General features: G+C 39.0%; 1 protein-coding gene across 4 annotated transcripts in view; it reads left to right on the top strand.

Moving 5' to 3' along the window:
* Positions 1-26,991, top strand: part of Rap1gds1 (Rap1 GTPase-GDP dissociation stimulator 1) — a 152,424-nt gene that overhangs the window by 101,733 nt on the left and 23,700 nt on the right. For 2 of the 4 annotated variants that reach the window (XM_021157708.3, XM_021157710.3), the window contains 7 exons: positions 10,478-10,606; positions 12,487-12,612; positions 17,201-17,344; positions 17,697-17,828; positions 18,838-18,972; positions 20,044-20,169; positions 20,902-21,041. In XM_021157708.3, coding sequence (XP_021013367.1) covers positions 10,478-10,606; positions 12,487-12,612; positions 17,201-17,344; positions 17,697-17,828; positions 18,838-18,972; positions 20,044-20,169; positions 20,902-21,041 — 932 coding nt within the window. The remainder of the gene's footprint in view (positions 1-10,477; positions 10,607-12,486; positions 12,613-17,200; positions 17,345-17,696; positions 17,829-18,837; positions 18,973-20,043; positions 20,170-20,901; positions 21,042-26,991) is intronic. The other 2 variants (XM_021157709.3, XM_029474994.2) reach the window with 1 other exon arrangement.

The raw sequence follows: 26,991 nt of genomic DNA on the forward strand, positions 1-26,991 counted from the left end.
AAGTAGGTAGGCTAACTGCAGATCTTCACCTCTCTTTTCATTCCTCCAAGTCCAGTCACCCATTCTCATACCCAGCTCTGTAGCAGACTTTCTGTTGTGGCCTGTCCTTATTCTCTGACCCCATTCCCAGATGACTGAGGAGATTCTGGTGGAATACCTGCTTTCTGGGAACACTCTGACCTCCTAGCACATCCCCATTCCTAAGTCACCATTCAATACCTAGAAACTCATTTTAACAAGGAACCCCCAGTGGACACTCCTAACCGGATTCCAGAAGAATTCCCTACCAAGCAGCACACAGCCACCTCACAAGAACCAGAGACCACAACAGAAACCAAGGAACAAAACACTCACCCAACAAAGATAAGAACAGATGTTAGCACCTAGAAGTACAATGTTCCCAAACACAGCTGCCTAGCTGCCATCATAAAAGCACATTGACAGCCAGGACAATAGAACCCAGCAACCCTACTTCAGCAGGCTCTGAGTATTGCACCATAGCTGAAGCACAGTAAAAAGACCCTAAAATAGCTTTTATGAATATGATAGAGAAATGGAAAAATGCTTTAAATAAATCTTATGAAAACATACATTGGAAGGAATAGAATAAAACTGTTCAAGACCTGAAAGTGGAAATAAGATCTCAATAAAGATCACCCAAACTGAGGGAAATCTGTAGGTGAAAAACTTAGGAACTGAAACAGGAGCCTCGGAGGAAAGTCTCAGCAACAGAATACAGGAGATGGAAGAGAGACTCTCAGGCCTCAAAGACACAATAGAAGAAATGGATACCTTGGGGCTGGTGAGATGGCTCAGTGGGTAAGAGCACCCGACTGCTCTTCCGAAGGTCCAGAGTTCAAATCCCAGCAACCACATGGTGGCTCACAACCATCCATAACGAGATCTGGCTCCCTCTTCTGGAGTGTCTGAAGACAGCTACAGTTTACTTACATATAATAAATAAATAAATCTTTAAAAAAAAAAAAATGGATACCTTTGTCAAAGAAAATGTTAAATCTAAAACATACCTGGCACCAAAAAGAAAAAAAAAAAAGAAAGAAAAAGAAAAATCAGGAAATCTGAGATACAATGAAAAGAACGAATTTAAAAGTAATTGGAATAGAGGAAGGAAATGGAACACTGGACAAAGACACAGAAAACATCTTTAGCAAAATCATAGAAGAAAATTCCCCTGATCATCAAGGAGATACAATAAACATAGAGAAAACAAAATAAGACTGGACTAGAAAAGAAAGTACCCTCAGCACATAATAGTCAAAACACTAAGCGTACAAAACAAAAGATCTTCAAGGGGAGAAGACCAGACAGTATATAAAGGCAGACTTTATTAGGATAACATCTGAGTTACCAATGGAATCTTTAAAAGCTAGAGGGACCTAGACAGTCTACAGTCTCTAAGAGACCACAGATGCCAGTCCAGACTACTACTATACTCACCAAAACGGAATGACCATAAATATAGAAAATAAGACACTCCATGATAGAGCCATTTAAGCAACATCTATCTACAGACGCAACCCTGCAAAAGAAACTACAAGGAGAATGCCAACCTAAAGAGGTTAACTACACCCAAGAAAACACATACTTGCCACAACAGCAACACAAGAGGGATTGACAAACCCTGCTCACTCATAAAGGAGACTTCAGTGGTCTCACTTCCACAATAAGAAATACACAGAGTAACAGAATGGTTGCAGAAACAGGAACCATCCTTCTGCTGCACACAAAACAAACAAACAAAAAACACCTCACCATCAAGGATAGACATCACCTTAGGGTAAAGTGTTGGGAAAAGATATTCCAAGCAAATGAACCTAAGAAGCAAGTGTGTAGTCAAACAAAACCAATAGAGAAGATAAGGAAGGACTTAAATGCTTATCAAAGGAAAAAAATTCAAGAGAACATAGCAATTTTTAGTATCTATGATCCAAATAGTAGGACACCCAAGTTCATAAACACTATTACAGCTTTAATTACATATTGATGCTCTGATATTGGGGGACTTCAGCATCCCATTCTCTCCAATATACAAGTCATCCAGACAAAAACCAGAAGTGCTGGAGCTAACTGATGCTATACACAGAACATTTCACCCAGTCACAAAAGGATATACCTTCTCCACACGTCCAGCATTGACCACATACTTGAACAGAAAGCAGGTCTCAGGAAAGATTCGGAAAATTGAAATAACACTCTGCATCTTATCTCTATTACCATGGATTAGGGCTGGACATAATAGAAACAACAGAAAGTTTACACACTCATGAAAGCACACTGCTGAATGAACAAAAAAATTGGGTCAAGACAAGTTAAGAAAGAAATTTAGAACTTTCTAGAATTGAATGAAATTGAATATACAATATACCCAAACTTATGGAGACACAATGAATACAGTTCAGAGTGACAAGTTCATAGCACTAAGTGCTTACATTTTAAAAAAATAAATATAAAAAGGAGACATCTCATGTTAGTAACTTCAACAGCACACCTGAAAGCTCTAGAACAGAGAGAACAAATCGCGCCCAAAAGGTGTAAGCAGCAGTAACTCACTCATCAAACTCAGTTCTGAAATCAATAGAAATAAATAACAACAAAAAACAATAAAACAAAGACTTGATTTTTTTGAGAAAATCAGTAATATCGACAAGCTCTTATTCAAATTAAGTGGAAGGCAGAAAGAAAATATCCAAATTAACAAAATTAGAAATAAAAAGGGAGGCACAACAACAGACACCAAGGAAGCCCAGAGAGTCCTAAGGACATACTTCAAAGATCGAGTTGGAAAACCTTAACAAAATGGGTAATTTCCTCTATCCATACTTCTTACCAAAGTTAAATCATAATTGGATAAGCAGTTTAAACAGACCTATAACTGCTCATGAATTAGAAGTTGTAATTAACAGTCTTCCAGCCTGTTGGTTTTAGTGCAAATTCTTTCATACATTGGAAGTAAAATTAATACCAATACTTTAAGATATTGTACAAAGTGGCTCATAAGAAACATGGTCCAGCTTGTTTAATAGGCTACAGTTACTCTGATACCACACCATAGACCCAATAAAGAAAATTATAGCCCAGTTTCCCTTATGAGTACAGATGCAAAAATTATTAGCAAACTGAATTTAAAAAATATATCAAAATTATCATGCACCATGATCAACTAGACTGCATTCCACAGATAAACATAGGTAAATCGATAAATCTATTATGTAAACAGACAGAAGTCACATGATCATTTCATTGGATGCAGAAAGGCCTTGGATAAAATCCTTCATGGTAAAATTTCTAGAGACTTTTATACAAGGGTCATACATCAACATAATAAAGGTAGTTTACAGCCAGCCCATAGGCATGGCCAACATGAAATTAAAGGGAAATAAGTTCAAAGTAGTTCCAGGAAAATCATGAGCAAGTCAAGGTTGTCCACTTTCTCTATACTAGTCAGTGCAGTACTTACACTAGTCAGTGCAGTACTTATACTAGTCAGTGCAGTACTTACACTAGTCAGTGCAGTACTTACACTAGTCAGTGCCGTACTTACACTAGTCAGTGCGGTTCTTACACTAGTCAGTGCAGTACTTGAAGTTTCAGAAAAGCAGGACAACAATTGAAGGAGACCAAGGGATGCAAACTGGGAAGGAAGAAGTTAAAATATCTCTCTTTGCAGACAATATGATTGTATATATAAACAACCCTAAAAATTCCACTGGAGATGTCTGGAGAGATGGCTCATTAGTTAAGAGCACTGACTGCTCTTCCAGAGGTCCTTAGTTCAATTCCCAACAACTACATGATGGCTCACAACCATCTGTAATGGGATTTGGTGTGTCTGAAGATACCTGCAGTGTACTTATATACATAAAATAAATATATTTTAAAAAATCCCACTGGAAAACTACAGTTGATAAACACGTTGAGCAGAGTGATTGGATACAAAATTAACTCAAAAAACAAAAAAAACAAAACACAGTAGCCTTCCTGTAGACAAATGATAAACTGACTGAGAAAGAAGTCTGGGACACCTTCCACAACTAACCTCAAATAGTACAAAATGTCTTGGAATGATTCTAAGCAGTGAGTGAAAGACCTATCTGACAACACTTTCAAGACACTGAAGAAAGAAACTGAAGATACCAGAAGATTGAAAGACCTCCCACACTCATGGATGAGTAGGATTAATATACAAATGGCCACCCTACCGAAAGCAGTCTTCAGACTTATTTCAATTCCCATCGAAATTCTAAGACATTTCTTCACAGATCTTGAAAGGACAATTTTCAGCTTTGTATAGATACACACAAAAACCAAGAATAACTAAAACAACCCTGAAAAATAAAAGAAATGCTGGAAGTCACTATCCTGGATTTTAAGTTGTATTACAGTCATAAAAGCAGTATGATATTAATATGAAAAATAGACATATTGATCCGTGGAATTGAACTGCAGATGCAGATGTAAACCCTGACATGTATAGACACCTAATTTTGATAAAGAAGACAGAAACACACTCAATAATTTAAAAAAAAAAAAAAAAACTTTAACAAATGGTGCTGGTCACCTGGATGTCTGCATGAAGAAGAATGCAAATAGATCCATACTGATCACCCTACACAAAACTCAGATCCCAGTGGATTAAAGATCTCATCATAAATCCAAATACCATGAGTCTGATAGAAGAGAAGTGGAGAATGGCCTTGGGTGTGTACAGGGAAACAATTTCTGAACAGAACAGCATCAAAACAGGTACTAGGGCCAACAATGAATAAATGGAACCTTATGAAACTGAGAAGCTCCTCACAGTAAAGGACACCATCCTATAAACAACACAGCATCCTGAAGAATGGGACAATATTTTCACCAAACTACATATCCAATAGAAGGCTAATATCCAAAAATACGTAAAGAACTCAAAAAAAAAATTTAGATACCAAGATATCAGATAACCAACCAAAAAATGGGCTGTATAAGTAAGCAGAATTCTCAAAAGAAGAAATTCAAATGGCTAAACACTTAAAGAAATGAGCAGCATCCTTAGCCATCACAGAAGTGCAAATCAACAGTACTCTCAGTCCAGAAATACCACTCTTGAACATATATCCAAAGATGCCTCATCCCGACACAGATCCACTTCCTCAACCATGTTCGTTACTACTTTATAGATAACAGCCAAAATCTGGAAACAGCTGAGATGTCCCTCAACATAAGACATAATAAAGAAAATATGGTAAGTTTACATAATGAAGTATTACTCCCATCACTTAATAAAAATTAAATTTGCTGATAAATCGATGGAAAATCTGTAATTTTGAAGTGTAAAAACTACATTATTCTAAGATAGTGAATAAAAATATTTTTAAAAGACAAAATCTTATTCTTATAAAAATCTAGGTAGTTGATACCCTTGTTTGTAAAGTCTTCATGCTGAGATATACAATAACTTGGCTTATAGCTTAGTTTGCTGATCAAAACCTGAGCTTATTTTAGCAGTGCCATGTGAGGAGAGAACTGTTGATTATTTTTCTTAATAAGAGGGTTTTTTATGCCACATCCACTAATGCTGGTCTAAGAGTTTAACCTTAATAGCCAGCTTCTGACATGAGAACATATTTTTAAAATCAAAGTAGACACGCTCACAGAACTAGAGTTTGTTTGCACTCGATAATTTAACTTAAAGATGTATTGAGAAAAATTGGCTAGTACATAAAGAGATGATTGCCACATAGCGCTGTGTTGGGAACGCAGCTTGGGCTGGGAATGATGGATGGCTATCCATTTCCTCTTACAAGTCTGCCCGCCATTGGGGTTGTTGCTACAGTTTCCTATCCTGTGTTTACTATCCTTCACATTGAGAGTTTCACAACAGACAAAGCATGTTATGGTGAGACTACTTTATTTTCAAAGCCCCGAAAGAACTTCTTTGAATTCTCTTTTTATTTTATTAACTTTATCATGAACATATTGGTTAAGCTCGCCATAATCTCAAGACGAAAGCATCTTGATTTGCTCTTTTTCTTTCTGAAGTTCCTATGTGTCACTGAAATACATAACCTGAGAATTAATGGGGCATTCTGAGTGTGAAACACATACGCATGTTTCCCTTTTTAAAACCTCTTAGAATAATGGATTGGAGGTTGCTTTTTAAAATACTTAACTGTTTTTATGCCCATAGCACTGGGTTTAGAATAACTCTTTCTTTCTTCCCTGTGTTCCTGGTAACCTGTAAAGTGGAAGAAGTCTTTACCTGCACAGGTGCAATTGTGTAGTCCACTCACCCTGTTAGTGAGCTTTCGTTTCACAAATAATGAGCTAAATCCAGCCTGGGGTCTGGAATGCTGCATTACACCGGAAGCATCTCTGATTCTTAATGCTCATATCCTAGTATGGGGGATGCAGTGCCATTAAGTTGCGGGGGGGGGGGTGGGGGGCTGTCTTCAGTTTCTATTATGCTCCCTTGTTTTTTAACCAGTTCGTAATAGAGCATTTCATCGAGACTTCTGCCTTTTGATTTTCACTGCACCAGCTTCTGTTGCTCATTTTCTCTAGCTTAGATTTGAATGCACTGCCCTACCTATATTCTGTGACTGAGAGAAATACCATACATACAATACTAGTGTGTAGGTTGTATTTCTGTTTGGGTGTTTCCTTTTGATAAAGTTTCATCGTAAGACTTACCAACAGGATTAATAATCTTTTGGTATTGTCTGTAGAACACTTAGCTAAACATGTTACAAATTTAATAAGCCTATTTTTAGTAATAGATGACTATAACTGAGTTATTGGTGTTTCAGCATACTTTTGTGCACCTATAGTCAATACCAGTGTTTAAAACATGAAACTTAAAACTCAGGGGGAAAAACTTCCTCAACTTGAGATCTTCTCTCCAGATCTCCATTCTTTGGAGTTTCCATGAATGTGACCTGAAGAACTTGGAACCATTGAAATTCAAATGTAGGTAGGTAAGTGTTCACACCAGCGCATGCGTTGATTGCCTTCTATCTCTTTGTATATGCATCTGTATTGCACCCCCTCAGTGCCTTTCTTCCTCCTCCTCCCCATAGATCATGTAGGGCCTGTGTCATCTTGATATAATGTGGTTTTGTAAATCCGTACTTCAGTCAATATTTGTCTGTGTTGTGTGTCAGGAGCAGTTGTAGAAAGTCTCCAGACATTTATGACATTGTGTTGTCTAAAGGCTGTCTCACACATATGTGTTTGCTGTCTATGGGCCTGAGTCGTATCGTGTGTTTCTGTGTTTGTAGACTCTGATACAAATTCACCTAGAGTTGTTGGTGTTTGTGAAGGGATGCAAACGTCACAGTCTTGCTCTTGTTCCACGTACTTTAACTATGTTCAGAAAATGTGAATTACTTGTGGTTCTACAAAGTCCTGCCTATTGGTCTTTAATTTAAAACTCTTGCTCCAGATTAGATTTATGAGAGCACGGATGTCAGATGTTATCTGTTGAAGAACATTCACAAGCTGTCTTTGGGCAAACAAAAAATACCAGTTATACAGTGTTTCCATTAGTAAAAACACCCCACACGAAAAAGATACCCACTTAGTTGAAGACTTAATAGTAACATACATAGTTATATGTGAAATAAACTAGATCTGGAATAGTCTTCCAGACCCAAGCAGTAGAGCCTGATGAAATAAAGTAAGGTGCTTTAGTGAAGTAATTTCTTTCAAAATATCTGGACCCAAAACGAAGTTATTTAAGCGCCACTGCCTGGATTGAGCCAGAGCAAGAGTGTTTTTACCACTCATCCTTCTACAGTGTCAGAACACAAGTCAGCATTGAGAACAACAAACAGAATCCTGGCATTTCTATGAGACGTGTTTCCCTTTGCTAACTCTTCTGAAGGGTTTCAGCAGTTCCACTAGAGAACCCTGGGTGTTCTGGGACACCTCTATCCATAAAGTGAAAGGCTGTACCTGCTTAGTTCGTTTTTGTTTTTGTTTTTGTTTTTTCTCATCTGGGTCTTCAGTATCCACAGAGAATTTATGTGCACTGTGAAAAAAATCTTCGAGTTATTTGAGTGTGATTATTGCTCTTAGTTAACATCAGAGAAATAGAAAAGAATGCACCCAATTGGTCCAAGAGAGTCTGTCCAATTAGATGACTGTACGTTTTCTCTTGTGTATGGTATGTATGTTTTATATGTGAGTATATAATTAATTTGGCTCCTGAGTAGTTTTTAAACATGCTTTTTTAAAAGAGGCAATTTTTGCAAAGAATGGTGACGAACACCATTTGGCTATGCTGCTCTTAGTGATCTGCTCTCATTCAAATGTTACTGGTGCAGATTGTAGTTTAAAGACTTTGTTAAGCTCTGCTTTAATTTTTTTTTCCTCTTTTACCCTGAAACCTAAATTTATGTCATTTTTAAAGTAGTCCAAGGAAATGATAGAGATGCCAAGGTAGGAGAATGTGGAGAGCCTCCATCATCCTGTTGAATTAGTTACCCTACTCATAAACTGTTACTCCTCCAATGTGCTTGCACTGTTGGGGGGTTTAGAAAGCTCCTCCTGACAGTCCTGAGGGGGTGTGTGATGCTTCCGTGAGCAGCCGGAGAACAGAGTTTGACTCCCACTCAATGCATGCGCTAGTGCTCACGCTTACGTACCTGAGATTTAGTGTCGAGCAGCTCCGCAGTCTGTGATGAGATAGGATGAGTAGAGACAGTGTAATGAGCGATGACAGGCTGGGTTGGGCTACCCGTGCTGAACACTGCTGGTAAGTAGCTGGAATAGTTTCTAACTCAGAAAGGTTCTTGGTGCATGATCATTACAAATAATATTATATTTACAGTGGAAGTATTCAGCCCATGAGTAACATACTGCACTGTATTCTATAACATAAGCGTGATGCTTGTAAGTGTTGAGAATCGTTCATTTAAATGCTTCATGTTGCACTCAGGAAAGCTTTTGCATTAAAGTATAAAAGCTCATTATTTCATCGAGTGAACATTTTCCTTCATTTAAAATAAGCTTCACCGCCAATTTTGAAATGTTTTATTAGATCGTTTGAACTGTAAATGTAGCACTCCCATTTTCTCAGGCCTACCTTCTATTCTTATTTGTAATAATAGGCCCCTTTCTAGTACAGACAGGCCCCAATAATCATAATTAGCTATAATTACCTACTGGTTTTCAGGGGCAATTATTAGTCTTGACCATCTCTTCATAATTCATTCTAAAAGCCATAAAGAGTTAACAACAAAGACCACCAGGCAAGTAATGAGCTGCCATGTCAGAGAGCTCAGCCCTTCCTTTGTGTCTGTTGCTGAGAGTCACCCTGTCCTCCAGGTGAAGAGCTTTGAATAATGGGATGGGTAGCTATCAAGGGATTTGTGCCATGAAGAAAGTGTGTTTTGTAAGAAACAGTTTATCTTTACATCCCAGATCACTTTAGAGAATTTTGAGAGAATTATTAGCTCTTAAATAGCTTTCATTTTAAACTTGGGGGGAAAGCCTTGGAAAGAGTTCCTGTCTTCACATGAGCCCATTACTGACAAGTAGTGCTTTGTATAAATGCATGAATACTTGCCATTCTTCTCAGCCTATTCTAAGAGGTACTACTTTGGGTTTTCGTTTGGGTTAATTTGCCTTTAACCTTGCTGCAGGTATTTTATTTATTATCAGTGTCCACGAAAAAGCACTGTGGAGATACAAGGCATGTTTAGCGATTTAAAACTAGTTACTTAGAAAATGGAAGCCACAATGGCAGTGTTGCCTGACACTTCACCCCTCATGTCACCTGCCCCACCAAGGTGACCCAGCTCTGTAATTAAGTAAAACCAGTAAAGAAGATATTGTAGAATAATCCTCCCCCACCCCCTCGTTAAAACCGCATTCCTACCTAGCAGTCAGTGTAGTACAGCCTGCCAGCAAATACTCGGAGCTAGTCACTTTACTTGTTACATATTTTGGATATATTTTGTGATTTTGAAGGAACTGTATTTTTTAAAGATTCATTTCTTCTTTCTTGGTCTCTAAACTTCCTGGTTTTCTCTTAGTCTTTGCATATATTCTGTGAGTTGCTGTTACACAAATGTTTCTAACCATTTCACTTAAAACCAATGCTGGGTTTATTTGTATATCTTAAAAGCCTGATCATTAAATGTATTCATGGTATATGAAGACCCCATTTAGAAGAAAAAAAATTATGGTTTGATAATATTTTTGAAACTATTTCACTTCTGAATTTCTGGTAATCATTGAAAAGATTAAAAATTTAGGACTTCTGAACTACTGTGATATAAATATTCAAGTCAGTCTAATGCGTGTACTAGGGCTGGAGATGGCTCAATCACTACAAGGCTCACAAGCAAAATGTCAGACGAGTGGACTTTTTCGTTTGCCTTCACTGTAATTGAAAAAGAGCTGAGTTCCAGAAAATAGCACATTTGCTAATATAAACACATCTTCCCATTTTCTCTGTGTGTTTTTACAGATTCCCTTCAGGCCCAGCTTATTAATATGGGTGTTATCCCGACCTTAGTGAAGCTACTGGGCATTCACTGCCACAATGCAGCACTCACCGAAATGTGTCTCGTTGCGTTCGGGAATTTAGCAGAACTCGGTAAGTCTATGCCACAAGTCTTGAGTGTCATTTATTAATGCTCTTACAGTGACTATTTCTTTATGAACCTGGGATCTACTTAAATTATTTTAGTTTTTCTTTTGAGTATTCAAGATGCTTTCTTCAGTTTTTTAAAAAAATGAAATTAGATCTCTTTTTTCTTTGTAACTTGTTTACAGTTGTAACTATTTTGCTTCTCTGATTATTTGATGTGTTAGGATTTAAATGTTAGGAGCTTTGAGTATATAGCCCAGAAGTAGAGTGCTTGTAAGAGTTAGCAAAGCCTGTGGCTTTACGCACACAAGCAAAGAACAAACAATATAATTTCTTCTGAAATATAAATTATTTGATTATAGAACTCTAAAAGTATCAGCAAACCGTCTGTTTACAAAACCCCTAAAATTGAAAGGCTTTCTATATATGAGAAAATATACTCATCTTATACACTTAAAGATCATACTGTGTGTGTGCATGCCACACAGCATGTGTGTGAGGACCAGGAGAGGATCACTTGCAAGAACTGCCTCAGTCCTCCTACCATGTGGGTCCCTGGGTTTGAAGTCAGGTTCCCAGTGACCTGCTGAGCCATCTTGTGGGCGCCTGTGTGTTTGTAAGAGCATTACTATAAGAAAATCCGAGAAACCTTTGACAATAAGAAGACAGGTAGAACAACACCAGTACTGCAGGCAATCCTTTGTCATAGCCAAAGGACTTCATCTCCACCCCTCATCTCTTTCTGTTCCTTTTTTTCCCTCTTATTTTCTGTATTTCTTCTTTCTCCTTTGCTTTCCTTCCAACTTTTAGAATGAATCATTCCCACAGCCATGTTGATAATTCATTATGTTTGCAGGAAAGTCATTAGTGTTTTGCCCTAATGTAATAGTTAAAGCATAAATATATTTATTAATCTTCTAGTTTATAATGAAACAAAAGGCACCAGTTCTTGACTATTTTTTTCTAAAAGTGTGTGTTCTTTACACACTATAAATTGAAAGCCGTATAGTACTTTAGTTTGACTCGAAGTTTAAAATAATAGAGATGTGTGTGTGTGTGTGTGTCTATGTCGGTCTGCTTGTCTCTGGAGATTTGATGGCAACTTTGATAAATCTCTCCAGTGTGGGTTACAAATATCAAACTCAGGTGTTGTGTGCCTTTAATCCCTGCACATGGGAAAGGCAAGTGGATCTCTTGTGAATATGAGGCCACCCTGGACTACAGTGAGGCTAGCCAAGCTATAGAGTAAGACTCAGTCTGAAAAAAAAAAAAAAGGAGAATGACTTTAAACAATATTTCCAGGTCAGGTAAGTTATCTCAATAGGTATTACCTAGACATGCTGAACAGGATAGAGGGCGAGGCTTCAAGAACGCTGGTGGGTTGGCCTTAAAATAGTGATAGAGGACATGCACAAGGCCTGAGAGTCAGTCTGTAACACTACAGAACAGAAATACAGTGTTATTTATTATCATGTCAGAACCAGTACAAAAGCATCTCAATTAAGTGACATTAAAGATACATTGGTGTCATCTTTTATTTAGCAATGTAAAATATAATTTGTTTTGAACAGTTTCCTCCTTTGCATGAAAGCCTTGAAAGTGTGAATTTATGACTTAGTGATTTTTCTTATCGTTGCTATGGTTACCTGTATGTTGCACAGTGAACAATTTTTATGGCTTCAAATGAAACTGGGTCAGAACATTTTCTCTAAAGTTTTAGACATTTTCTTTTTCAAGGGCACTAAAGGTCAGTTTGATTGTTTCCTGTGTGTGAAAAACATTTGTGTTGAGTAACAATACAAATGACTGAGCATCAAAAGTAACAGCAAACACATTTCTGTGTTTCATTTTGTTTGCCTACTCTAGATTGTTCTTCTATTTTTCAGAGTCAAGTAAAGAACAGTTTGCTAGCACAAACATTGCTGAAGAGCTGGTAAAACTATTCAAGAAGCAAATAGAACACGATAAAAGAGAGATGATTTTTGAAGTTCTAGCGCCATTGGCAGAGAATGGTAAGAAAAAAACAACCTTTGGATGTCTGGTTGTGCAGAGTTTCTCAGGGGCTACGATGCCAGTTCTTAACTCAGAAACCTTCTCTGCGATATTAATTTTGTTATGTTTTTTATTTTTATAACTCTACCTTCAGCTATATTATCTATTCCACGACTGTATCTAAATTTGGAGAAACCTCTTTCCAAGTTTGGTTTTAAAGTCTTAGCAAAGATACTTCTACAGTTATTTTTGCTCTGATGTAGAAGATAATGAGGGCTGTGGAGATGGTTCAATGGGTACAGACTTTGCCACTCAGGCATCAGGTTGCAGAACCCATGTAAGCCAGGTGTGGCAGAGGAGAGTTGGAAACAGACCCCTGGGTGCTGGTTCTGACACAGCATGCCCAGTTAGTGAGCTTCAGGTTCAGTGAGCCATCCTGTCTCAAAAAATAGGGTAAGGGATGATAGAAGAAGACTCCCAGCGTTGGCATCTGGCTTAAATGTGCATTGTTACACACAACCACATGTAGAATTTGAAGAAGAAAAGTGAGGTAAAGAGATTAATCTTATATGAACCCCTCTAAAGACACAAGAGGATACAGCGAGGCTTTCTAGGCCTGTCTACAGTGAGAATATTGATGAGTCACACCTTCTTAAGAGATGGACCCAGAAAGATAAGAGTGTATCCGGAAACAAACATCTGCATTTTTGTAAGTGATATTTCACATATAATGTCTTTTACATATTCAGAATACGACAAGACACTAATAAGGCAACACAATAAAATTATAAGAACACATATCATTGAATCTCCAGATACTGGAATTCTTATCTACTAATTTAAAGTAAGGATGCTAAGAGCTAGAAAGGATGGTACTTGCTGAGGAAAATGCTTGCTGGGCAAGTGTGAGGACCTAAGTTCAAATCCCAGAACCCACATAAACCCATGCATATGGAATCCCAGTGCTTCTGCATCACAATGGAGGACAGTAGCCCGCTGTGCCCAGCCGTGAACAAGAGAGAGACTGTCTTAACAAGGCAAAAGGTGAGGACCAACGCTTGAGGCTGTCCTCTGACCTCCATGTGTGAACCGTGAACACCCACAATCATGTTCACACACACATGCACACGTGCACACAAACAAAAGATTAAAACAGGTTAGTGAGTATGGTTAGGGAGATGAAAGAAAGATTTTTAAATAATAAAAATGCAATACAGCAGGTTTAGAAATAAACAAATAGAAATTCCAGAATTGAAATTTCCAACCTAAATTAAGTACTTGCTGGCAGGCAGACTTATCAGCAGGATACATAGAGTTGAATTAGGGAACCTGTGAGCAGAAGCACAGTAGGAACTCCTGAATGAAGTCTACAGAAAAGGAGAAAATGACACAGGGAGGTGGATCATCATGCTCCCTTCCGGTAATGGTGGTGATGGTTGTTACTGCTTTTGTTGTTTTCTTGTTTTGGTACCAAAAGAGACTAAATGTTTTAAATGTTTTGGGAATGGATAGTACATCAGCCACATTTAAAGACAGGTAAGCAGAGATCTCAAATTACAAAAGGTACCAGCTTTCTGGTCAGCATATGGTAAGCAGAGCAAGTTTTTAGACAGCCAGGGCCACCACAGAGATGCCCTGTCTGAGAAAGACTTCTAGAATATGGCACAAAATTTAAAATACAACACAGAATGAGAAGTCAGACTCTGCTAAGCAAACTTGGGAATAAGAAACAATACAGTTGGAGGCTTTCCCATTGGATTTTTTTCCCTTGAGTCAGGGTCTCTCTATCATGTTGCTCTGGATGCCCTGGAACTTACTATGTAGCCCAGGCTGGCCCTCAACTCAAGAGTCCCACTTGCCTCTGCCTTCCAAGTGCTGGGATTAAAGACATGTGCCACTATACCCAGGTCTGCATTAATTTTTAAAATTTATTTTAGGTAAGGTACTGGCTTTAATATGTAATTTAAAACTAGAAAGTTTATCTTAAAATATAGGAGGCTATCCTGACCCCAAGCCTAAAAATCCTGAGTTCCCAAAGCCACATTGTATAAGTAGAGAACCAATTCTTGCAAGATGTCCTGTGATCCCTACAGGAGCATACATCCCCTCTCCATTCACACACACGCTCTCAGACGCACACACACACACACACACACACACACACGTAGTAATAAGAAAAGAGCAGTAAACTAGCTTCTAGGGATGACTGTTGGGTGAAGTTATAGAACTGCAAGTGATTTGTCATAACAACTAGGGCAGTGACATGAGGCCTGCAAAAGGGGGCCTGTGATCAGAAACAAATGTATAGACAGATTTCTGGGATGGTTGACAATTTCTTGATCTGGGTAATAAAGAATAATTTTCATAGTTGCTTATGTTTAATTTGTATATTTTCTGCAAATATGGCTTTTCCCTGCCTTTTAAATAAAGGTTATATCCTAGATAATCTTGATTGCTAGACTGATGACTTAGGTTGAGAAGTTCCTAAGATTGAAACACACCTCTGAGTGTGTTTGTGAGAGTCTCCAAGATTAGCTAAAGGCGTAGAAACTCTCCTTACTGTGTCCAGCAACTTCCTAGCTGTGCTGCCCCTTCCTCAGTGCGACCTCCTGAAACACGGGCCTAAGTATAACCTGCTCTTTACTTAGTGCATTTAATATGTACATGCAATATACACATACATATACATTCAAATAAGTGATAAAGATAGACCTTGTGTGTTGATAAATGTGCTAGGATGTCTGCTTTGCCAAAATGTCTGGCTGGTCTTAACTAAGGCAGTGTAAGGTTTCTAAATTGGTGATTACAGTCAAACTGTGAGACGAACGATCTGTAAGCCTCTATCTTTGCATATATTACCCGTTCCTAATGCCTTAAATCTTGCTCTTCAGGGAAAAAACTCTTTTTTCATCTCACTCCTTGGTTCTACAAAATGAAATGTACCCTGGTCTTCCAGGATTATGCCAAGGAGTTACTGTAACCTCCTTACAGATTGTACAGTAGTGTTTTTATTTATCGCTTGGCTTCTCATCCACATAAATCCTGTTGAATAACTACGGGGCTCAGGGTGATGGCCTTTGAAAACTTGTTTCTGCATTAATTATCTGCATCCTGGCGATGATTTGTTTTCTTTTGCTTTATAAGAAGAGTAATTGTAACTTTGTATCTGTGGTTCAAGGCTTTAGAATTTCTAAGACTTTTTATCATAGTTTTTAGGTCTGGTTTCTGCACATCTCTAGCCCTAGTGTTCTGTATGTAACCAAGGAAACGTCCTACTTAAGTTTGGCCCAATACAGGTGCACTTTTTAAAAGCATTTTGTGTATTTAAAGATATTCAAAGGAAAATCAATAATCCTTGTGATAATATAAAGTTAAAATGTTCCATGCTAGTTACCTAAAATTATAAACATTAAGCATATGTATATTTTAAACTCTTTATTCCAAACACCAAGAAACTGCTATTGTTGTGTGTGACGCATAGGCAGCTTACTAAGGAACCCAATTACCAAAGGAAACTCCAACCAGAACAATAAAATAAGGAGATATGGCTTACAGATATAAAGTCCTCACGAATACAGTAGAGTAAGGTATTGGGACTATAAGACTTAGTGTTGGGGTAAAATTACCATTGCAGTCAGGTTCTTTTTTAAAATGAAATTATTACATTTTTTTTTCTGAATACCATAGTTTACCGGTTAACCATGGAAGATTTTTTTTTCTTTTCAACTGTATTATGAAGATTTTTTTCTTTTTGGTTTTTGTTCGAGACAGGGTTTCTCTGTGTAGCCCTGGCTGTCCTGGAACTCACTTTGTAGACCAGGCTGGCCTCAAACTCGGAAATCCGCCTACCTCTGCCTCCCGAGTGCTGGGATTAAAGGTGTGCGCCACCACGCCCAGCTGTTATGAAGATTTTGAAGACATCCTGGGAAATAGAATTCAGTGTAAGGAATCACCGTGTACTCATGACCCAAAGATGGCTTACATCATTGAAAATGTGAAGCTCTTTTTAAAAACAAAACTTATAAATTTACAAACCACACTAGAAAGATTGCATCTTTACAAATACCAGTCTAAGTATACATACTTGTGTGCAGGTTCAGATTTTCTAATAGTCCCATAAATTTTGACAGCTTTTTATTCAAATCTCATAGTAGATATATTTTAACTTTACATAACAATATGTATGTATTATACATGTATGTGTATATAATATACTGTTGTCTTTTACCATAATCATAATACCTAAAAATATAGTGATATTGGGTGTTGTCAGAGCTGAAAAAGACCTGGGGTTTTTTTGGGGGGTGTGCTATAGAACATTTTAAGAGGATAAATAATTTCAAATAGAAAAATGAAGTTTTTATATAATTAGTCTGGACCGTCAAATACTTCATCTTGAAACTCGAGCGTTCAAAGGTGGGTTTTTTTTTTGTTTGTTTGTTTGTTTTTTGTGGTGGTGGGGGTAGTAGGTGTTTTGTTTTTTGTTTCTAAGTTGTTTATTAACTCATCTTAAAATACACTAGTTAAAATTCTTCATGACAGGTCACTGTGCCAGAGGCCCTGTGACATCAAAACTTGTGATTTTTGTCCACATTGTTCCTTATTCAGATGCTATTAAGCTGCAGCTGGTTGAAGCAGGTTTGGTAGAGTGTCTCCTAGAGATCGTTCAACAGAAGGTGGATAGCAACAAAGAGGACGACGTTGCCGAGCTTAAAACTGCTTCTGACCTCATGGTTTTACTACTGCTTGGAGGTGAGTCTTAACTCCTGCCAACCAAAGCACATGGTCAGCAGATTTTTTTATTCGTATTGTGCCTTTTGTGAACACAACACTAGGCCATGAAAAGAACAAGAAATGACAAACTCCAGAAACAGTTAAGTCCCCACTATCTTCAGTATCTGAAGACCTGTAATAGCGAACAGCACTGAAGGCTGGATGGCTCTTGAAAACTCGAGCCTCACAATTCACCAACCTCAATGTCTAATTGCTACTAATAACGCAGTACAAGATTTCTAGTTTCCTCGTTGGATTTCCACTTTGGAACGTGGGTTTGCAAGCCCTAATCATAGTTCCTCATTTAACGATCTGTTTCATTTCCCTCTAGATGAATCCATGCAGAAACTTTTTGAAGGAGGAAAAGGCAGTGTGTTCCAAAGGGTGCTCTCCTGGATTCCATCGAATAACCACCAGCTGCAGCTTGCTGGGGCTTTAGCCATTGCAAATTTTGCCAGGAATGGTATGCATATTAGTTAGTCCTTGTGAACCAAGTGCTCTGCATTTTTTAAGTTTCTGCTTTACCCATCACATATATCAAAAGTGTTCCGTTGAGAAATGTTAGTGTGTTATTTCCTCCATCTTTTAGAAATCTCTACTGACTTACTAATATAACATATTTTGTCTACCCATCTGAATTATAATGTTTAAAGATAGATGATCATGGGCTGGTTTTGAATACTGTGCGCTTCAAGTTTAGTGACTTGAGCATAGCCATCTGATGGGGCATATTGATCCTTTCCCAGTTATGTTATCTTGGCTGTAATAGTCTGAGTATTCATTTTTGGGCTATTGGGTTATATTCCTATATCTATGTTTACATCTCAGTAATCCTGTGAGTGTACAGTATTTAATTTAACAATATTTCAAAGGCACTGGACCTTGTGAAATCTGATACTCTTGATAGCTAATCTAAGAACTCTTATTATGTCTAGAAAATATAGACTGTTCTTTTAATTCAATTTGACTACAGTGTGAACTATTCATACGTGACACGGATTGAGTGTCCCTTAATCCAGTGTGCTTGAGACCTAACGTGTTGTATTTTCTCAGGTTTTGGAATATTTATATAGACATTAGACAATGTCTTCGTCAGAAGACCACACCCAAACATGAAATTCACTGTTTGTGCATGTATCCTGAGAATTGTTTAGATGATATTTTTAGTGCATCCTCATTGTGGCTGGTTGATCACATGAATTCAGTTACAGTGTTTCAACTCACAGTTATGTCTGTATGCAAATATCTCAGACTTTAAGGTTTTCCTTCAGGAACGTTCAACCTTACAGAAGATCACGGCTGACTTATTTTGTTCTCCCTTCTCTTTAAAAGAACTATTTAGTAAAGGCCTTAAGACTGACAGAATATTAGACTTCTGATATGGATCGGTGGAGAGTGTAAAAGATGTAGTGCTGTAGGGTATTTATACACTTCTTTTAATAAAGGAGGAAACTTGCCTTTGTTTTGTGTAGATGGAAATTGTATTCATATGGTAGACAATGGGATTGTAGAAAAACTCATGGATTTGCTGGACAGACACGTAGAAGACGGGAACGTGACGGTGCAGCACGCCGCACTAAGTGCCCTCAGGAATCTAGCCATCCCAGGTAAGCAGCTGCAACTATGTGACCCAGGGACCTCCCTAGCAGGAGTCGCCGGGGGAGAGCCATCCAAGTGGTACAGCCTTGAGTCCCAGCCCCTGGGAGGCAGAGAGGTTGTTAGTGGCCAATCTTAGGTAAATAGTGAGTTCCAGAATGCTGTCTCAAAGTGGGGCAGAGCTAGGAAGTGTCTTTAAATTACTCATCTTATTCCTAGCTAAGAGATGAAAATAACCAAAAGAATTGATCAAGTTGCTGAGCTCTTTGCTCTTCTTTATATTAGGGCTTAAGCGTTCTTAGGTGTCTTCAGGAGAAGTGAGATATGGCATATATGAGCAGAGTCCCCTAAAGAACCATTGTTTAAAGTCGTGGGCTCTTTTGATTTCATCCTATAAGCCAATGCATAGTTTTTGAAAAGAGCCTTGGTGTGTCTTTGGATCAACAGTTTTGAGCCATGGGGAAAAAAATCACATAGACGATTGTTGTTTAATTCTTTTACTCTCCTGTCTAAAATTGAATTTCTGACAAATCGTTGTGGTGACGTGAAACTCCAATTGACATGGATCTGATTTGTATAGCGTATTGACAGTATCTAGTAACATCTGTCAGATTTGTATTAGTGCAGCCGAGTCAGATATAGCAATAAAGAAAAACACTAAAGTAAGTGAATGAATATTTTGTAAAATGAGTGGTTTAAAAAAAAATAGTATGATTTATGTCTGCTGTGTTCCAGTAAACAGAATATTTACATATACTCAATCTCATGTTTTATTTGTGCTGCACCCTCACCCCCCACACACACACACATTGGTCAGGGGAGTTGAAACAGGCTGTATGCCAGGTTAGTCTCAAATTCGTTATGTAGGTTATAAGGACCTCGAATTTCTGATTCTCTTGCCTCAGCATCCCATGCTCTTACTGATGGCACACACCAGCATGCCCAACAGCCCCACTCTTCACATTGCTAAAAAGAAAGCTATAAAATGGGGCCTTAAAACCAGTAAGTACCAGAGGTGCCTTGAGTGGATGTTTATTAAGAATGTTAGCACCATTTTAACCTTAGCCTCTTTCTCTTTCTAGTTGTAAATAAAGCAAAGATGTTATCAGCTGGCGTCACGGAGACGGTTTTGAAATTCCTTAAGTCTGAAATGCCCCCAGTTCAGTTCAAACTCCTGGGAACGCTAAGAATGTTAATAGATGCACAAGGTAAAAGAAATGGTTTCCAAGTCACATTCCTGGTGCAGTATTCTTACTTATGTGTCCTTAGCTTTAAAGGGACTTGATTTTCTAATTGTCAGCATTATGGACTTACAAAATGGGAAAGGAAAGTTTAAAAGAGATTGATTTTAGACTTAATTTTCATGCTAAATGAGTAAAAGTTGTATTGTATATTATTGTTAATATCTAAGGGCTGTATATGTTGATTTGTTACTGATCACTCAGACACCCTTTTTGCTTAAACATTTTATACCCATGATCACCTTGTCTGGAAAACCATGTCTTAGTACAGCAATAGTCGGAATTTTTACAGATTCATCTTGAATTTTCTGTTTGAACACACAATAGTAAAAACCACTTCTAGGAGTGACCAGGTTTTTTGTTTGTTGTTTATATAAATTTTCAAATTCTTAATCCTTCTCTGTCCTGATTGCTTGGAGTCCTTTTGAAAACCATTTGTTACAGTCTGCCAGAGCATTAACAGAGATCGCTAGGCTTCACCACGATAGCAAGTTTCATGTTCATGCATCTGTGGGAAAGCCTGTAATGCTATCAAATAAGCTAAATAGCCCATCAGGCAAGAGCACTTGCAGTAATTGCTTTCATAAAATTGCTGCACTTTTTCCTAGACCTATAACTTTCCTCCCCACACCTGCTTTCCCGTCAGCTGATTGCCTGTCAGTGATTCGCTCTGTTTTTGCTTTGCCTTGTTTCCTATAGCAGAAGCTGCTGAGCAACTGGGAAAGAATGCGAAATTGGTGGAGCGTCTGGTTGAATGGTGTGAAGCCAAAGATCACGCCGGCGTGATGGGCGAGTCAAACAGACTGCTCTCTGCCCTCATCCGACACAGTAAATCAAAGGTAAGTCCCAGAGGAGGCCGTACACTGGCAGGCATCAGAGTGGCCATGGTGGGGGCAGCACTGTAGAGTCTGCTCCTTATGCTTGCATACACACGGATTGTCTATAATATGCTCCTCTCCAGTCCAGCAGGAAATAGATTGAGGTTATTTAATAAAAACATACATACTCTTTTATTTTACAGCATACTTAAAGGTAAGGCTTTGATGGTAGGAGCTGGCAGAGAGTGAAGAAGGTCTTTTCCATGCGACGATGTGTATATACTTACACCCTGATGTCAAAGGGTAGGGTCTTAGTGGAAAACAGCAAGTATAAATCTATTGGAGAGAGTGAACAGGCGGTACTATTGGAATTAAGATGAATTATATGCCAGGTGAAGTATCTGTGTTAGATTCTACAGGAGGGTAGGTCTGCCGTGCCCTTCCCTCCAATATTACCGTAGGTGATTAAATCAGCCTTGGATATTTTAGGAGGTACCTACCACTGAGCTGCATCCCCACCATTATGCGTTTTTCTTATAAGACAGTGTTTCATTGACAGAGGGAAGGCAGTAGAATTGGCAGGGCTCCATATATACTAGCCATACTGGAGGAGGCAGTTCTTTAAGTAGGTCTTAGTTTTGTGCTTGGCACCAGATAGGCCCATGCCAATCACATGACAAAGCACAGAAGAGCAGCTCCCGTTCCCTCAGTTGTGTGTTCTAGGCCACTTTCCCAAACTGTCTTAGACGGTTTGCCCTTAGTCTTTCTTTGCCCTAGAAGATTTCCCACCAGTAGTTCAGAGTTTGTCCAAACCACATTCTTTTAACTATGTTATATACAACAGCAGAATGGTTCTGACATCTGACCAGGGAACTCTCAGATACATTTCTGTTCATTTGGTAGCCAGGGAAAAAGAAAAACAAGCAAAAGTCCACATGGCTGAACCTAAAACTTACTGCCCATGGGAAAATTCATACCAACTTCTAAAACAACCGTATGTAGGAGCCAAAACATTTTAAATGCTACTAATAACTGAGTTGAATTTTAAATATTAAAATGTTTCATGCATTTCATTTGTCATAGGTACCCCTTTACGTCATCTGACATCCATCCCTCCCCACCCTCACCCCCGGAAAAAAATAAACATTTTTAAATATCCATCAACATGTAGGTTCTTGAAAAGATGAAAAATATGGCCTGTATCTTTGGGAATGTACATGCCCACGTCCGTGTGCATATAACAGAAAGGAATTGGGAACTATGTAGGAGTTGGTCACATAATTTTAGGTTTGGGTTTACAATTCAATACACATGGCTTTTTTTTGGGGGGGGGATGTTTTGTTTTGTTTTGCCTCATGTGTTGTCTTAGTTGAGGGTTTCTGTTGCCAGGATAGAGCACCATGACCACAGGAGCAAGTCGGGGATAAAAGGGGTTTACTTGGATTATACTACCGTAGTCCATCATTGGGGGAGGAACCTGGAGGTAGGAACTGATACAGAGGCCATGGAAGGATGCTGCTCGCTGGCTTGCTCCTCATTGTTAGCTGAGTCCTCCCCCATTGATCACTAATGGAGAAGAAGCCCCTACAGCTGTATCTCATGGAGGCATTTTCCCAACTGAGGCTCCTCCTCTCTGATGGTTCCTGTGTCAAGTTGCCACACAAAATCAGCCAGTACGTGTGTCTTTTTCCTACATTTGAGAATAAGCTGCAGAGCAGCAGTAGAAACATTTGTTTCCACACGTCTATAATCACCATTTAAGGTGCAGTCATTACATGAGATCCAGACCAAGAGTCTTCATTGAAATTCTTTTCTTAATACAGCAAACATTGAAGTAGAGTCAGTGTTTACTCCTGAACATCAGATTTTAAAGTATATCCTATTAAATAATTATTCCAAGAGCTGTTACCCCAAGAACAAGGTGATTTAAGACTGGGTGTGGTAGTACATAGCAGGCAGAGTCAGGGGGATCTCTACATTTTATGTCAGCTAGATTTACATAGCCCAGCCCAGCCCAGGCTGCGTAGTCAGGCCCTGTCTGAAGCCAGAGCAGATGGACAGACTCAGGGTCTTTGGTAGGCTTAATTACAGAACTAATGTGGCCCCTTTTGTTGTTCTATGGTTAACAGCATACATTCAGACATTTCTAATAAAGCCCCTGTAATCCTCTAGTAGCTGATTTATTTGTCCAAGAGCTTGTTTTTTAAGTTGCATCTCCAGACTATATACTGTACTGACCTTTCTTTGGAAAAGGCTTTAGAATAAAATTTTGAAAGAATTAAACAATGAATACATCCCTGCAGAGTTTTCTCAATGGTTAGTCATCTCTCTCCTTCCTTTGTTTTTGTCAATTGGCAACATTATTACTGGTCAGACGGTGAGGTATTACAAAGTTTCATTAAGAACTGTTTGCTGTTCTAGTTGAGGGTATGAATCTGGGAGAGTGGGGCCTTAAAATGAGGTGGACTAAGTCTCGTGCAATAGCCACCTTTATTCAGACAATTTATACTCTGAGGGTTAAGAAGAGTCACCCAGATCAAGGCTACAATCACACGGATAAGCCACAAGAGGCAGAAACATGTTTTTCTGTAAAGGCATATGAATTATAATAGCTGAAATAAACTCACTCCTGTCCTCTCCGTCTGGGAGGAGCACAAAAACACATTCCCAAAGAAATTCTGCATTTAGAAGAAACGAAAGTTACAAGGCTAGCTTGGTTCCGTGGAGTTTTCTCACGAGCACTCAGGATTCTCACATAACCCCAGTTTTGAGCTGTGTTCCAATGAAGAACAGCAACTGGTTTCCCAAAGCCTCGTGTTTCTTCAAATCCTTCTCAATTCATGCTTTTGATCATTAACCAACCAAATAAAGCAAAAATTTAGCCATCTTTAATTCTTATCTTGGTTAGAAATGGATCTAATGTCAAAAAAGGCAGCCAGAAAAAGATCCCAGCCAGCCAGGCATAGTGGTACGCCCTGTATGCCATAGACTTGTGAGCCCGAGGCAGAAGGATCCCAATTCAAGACCAGCCTGGGCTACTTGAAATTAAACAAACCCACACCAAATTATTACATATACAAAAAAAGAAGCAGAAAAGAGTGGAAGGCCTCAGACAATGTGCTACGGTTCTGAATACCAGGTTTTGAGCTAGTTACATAGTGACAGCTACTACCCTATAAACCTGCGACTTGGGACGTGGCAGGTGTGTTTAATAATACATTATGAATAAGAGAGTACTGCTTTGAATCCATGCAATACCAATTTATAGCTGTGTGAGCTTGCATGTTCCGAACCTATAAATTATTAATTGCTCAGAGTTATGAAGGCTACAATGTGATAATTTTATACACACACATTGGATAATATATCAGGGCAGTTAACATTTCCTTTAAACATTTTTAAATATTTTATTAACATAATCATATATATTTATGACTTAGTAGATAGAATTTTAGTGTGTCTATAGTAGGTATTAGTTAGTTGGTATAATTTATATATCTTTTTTTGTAATCATTTGTATCTAAAACTTTTAGGCTCCTCATTAGTAGTTTTTCGGTAAGTATATACAGTAATTGTAAACTCCAGACGTTTACACTACCACCGCCATGCCGTAGAATAAAGAAACTATTACTGCTACCTACACTGGGTTACCCAGTGACTCGACTTTTCCTTTAAGCTCTCTGAGGCTCTCCCCATTTTGTTGCCTGTAGTTGTCACTGTTACACATTCTGTCATGAAGCTCCCTGTGTGTCTGAGACACTTCACTCAACCCTCAGTTCATCCTTTTTGGTATAAATGGCCGCATTCTTACAACTGATTCCATCGTGCGTGTGTCTAGGAACGAGGCGCCCAAATTGCTCTGGTCTTAGTTCCATTTCTCTGCCTTTGCTTTGCTTTCTTGTGCTCTGGAGTCTTATAAAGTCAACACCACCTGTACCATGTCCCAGTGCTCTGGAGTCGGTTCTGTGATTTCCTCTAGGATTTTCAGAGTTTGGGTACTATATTTAGGTCTCTGCCCCCTGCCTTCCTGTTTAAATTAATTTTCATGTGGAAAAAAATTACAGGTATTGCCTGTAGGTAGTTTTCCCAGTGCCATTTGCTGAAGAGTCCCGTTCTCCAGTGCTCAGTTTTGATGCATTTGTCGATGATGAGGTGTCGGTCAATGCAGAGACTTGTTTCTGGGTATTATCTTGTGTCGTTTGTCTGTATCTACTTTACGGCATTATCATGAAAGTTGAGTTTTTGTACCTTTGAAGTGTGCACTGGGAAGGTCAGGGTAACAATGTGATACACTTCGGCTTTATTTAAAGATTGCTCTTTCAGGTCTTTTTTGCTTCTGAATAGATTTTATGATTTGTTTGATTGATCGTGTAGCTGTGTCTGCGACCAAAGGCTGCACATTGTAAAAGCGCTTCCTTTCTTGCCATGGTTCCCCCATGTTGCAGGTGTGCGGAGGTTGAGTGGCTATTTCCGTGAAGTTTCCACATGTGGCTCATAGCTGTTGGTTCGTGTCGGCTTCAGTCTCCTTGCAGACCGGACTTGTAAAACGCCAACTCAGTAAATGCCCCAGTCACAGATAACTTGGTTGGATGCGTACCTAGGGCCTTAGAGAACAGTAGATCTCCACTTACAAATCCTTTCCTTTTCTGATGGCTTCAACCCCATGTCCTTATCCATTGCCTAAAACTCATATTTGATACCTGGTTCATACAGCATTCAATTCAGTTGTCAGTAGTTGCTGTTTGGACGAGAGAGGGAGTATTCTTCCCTTTCACCCAGAGCCCTTGAGAATCCTGTCTGCTTGAGAGCTCAGTCAAGGCCACAGAACAACTGTGGAGCCCCAAACTGTTTAGTAAGGGTCTAGCACTCTCTCTACCCCCACCCCCATTAGTTTTGACATGACTCTATGAATGGTGGTGCCTGTTTCCTAAGGATGGGCATTCTGCCTGTTGACCATAGGCATAAAACAAACAAACAAATGCAGAGAGAAGCACCTTCTTTGTCCTGTTGGTGGGAGATGGTGTATCTCTTTTAGATTGTGGTCTTCACAGAATTGAGCAAGTAGGACATGTGCGTCAGCCGGTCAGCAGTGTGAATACTTCATCAGGTGCTTCTGTCTCACCTGGTGCTAGTATCTGTCAGTGAGTGTGTACACTGCTGCTGCTGCTGCTGCTCCTGCCGCTGCTGCTGCTGCTGCTGCCTACAGTGGTTGCTTCTGGGTTATGGGTAAGACAGGAAGCAGCAGCCCTTCGTAGTAGGTCTCATTCCATTTCTTCAGTTGCTAATAAAAAGATCCTGTAACACATCCAGTGTGGCGTTTGTAAGCAGCTGTGTCAAAGGCCAGCTCACCCAACAGCTCCATACTGTTTGCTTAGGAGTCTGCCTCTTGGGGAACCTTCTGCCAGCCATGCCCTTGAATTGTCAGTATTCAGTACTTGAGTAAAGCTCTGAAGTTGGGATATTCAGTCATGGATTGATAAGTGGGGCCCACCACCCATCAAGAGAGAGATCTCTGCCCAAGAAGATCCTAGGAGGGAGCCATAAACTTCAGAGGATTTCAGAGATTCTCAGCTCAGGTTTAGCACTAATGTTCCATTTTCATATTTGTCTAGTCAAATGTGAAATTTTTCATTGTGGGTATATTGAGCTGTTCCTGTGGTAGCATCCACTGATGCCATACCTAACAGACATTTTCATGATCAACCCAGCACGGGCCCGAGTATGTGCATGTTTGCACTGACCGGTGTTGTCATACTTTGGAATATTATATTTCTTTCAGAGCTGTTCTGAATCCTGTCTTAAGATTTAGCACTCCAAAAGTTCCCACTGACTCACAGGTCTCACATGGTTAGTCATCTCAGCCATGTGCAGTGGCTTCCTGGGCTCATACCGTTAGTGGGTTCATACTTTTCCAACTGCAGGGAGTGAAAACGGAAGGAGTGGAAGCTGCCTTGACTAACACCCACCTACC

Source organism: Mus caroli, unplaced genomic scaffold (genome assembly GCF_978045245.1).
Source record: "Mus caroli unplaced genomic scaffold, Mus_caroli_1 scaffold_3, whole genome shotgun sequence".
Classification (NCBI taxonomy): Eukaryota; Metazoa; Chordata; class Mammalia; order Rodentia; family Muridae; genus Mus; species Mus caroli.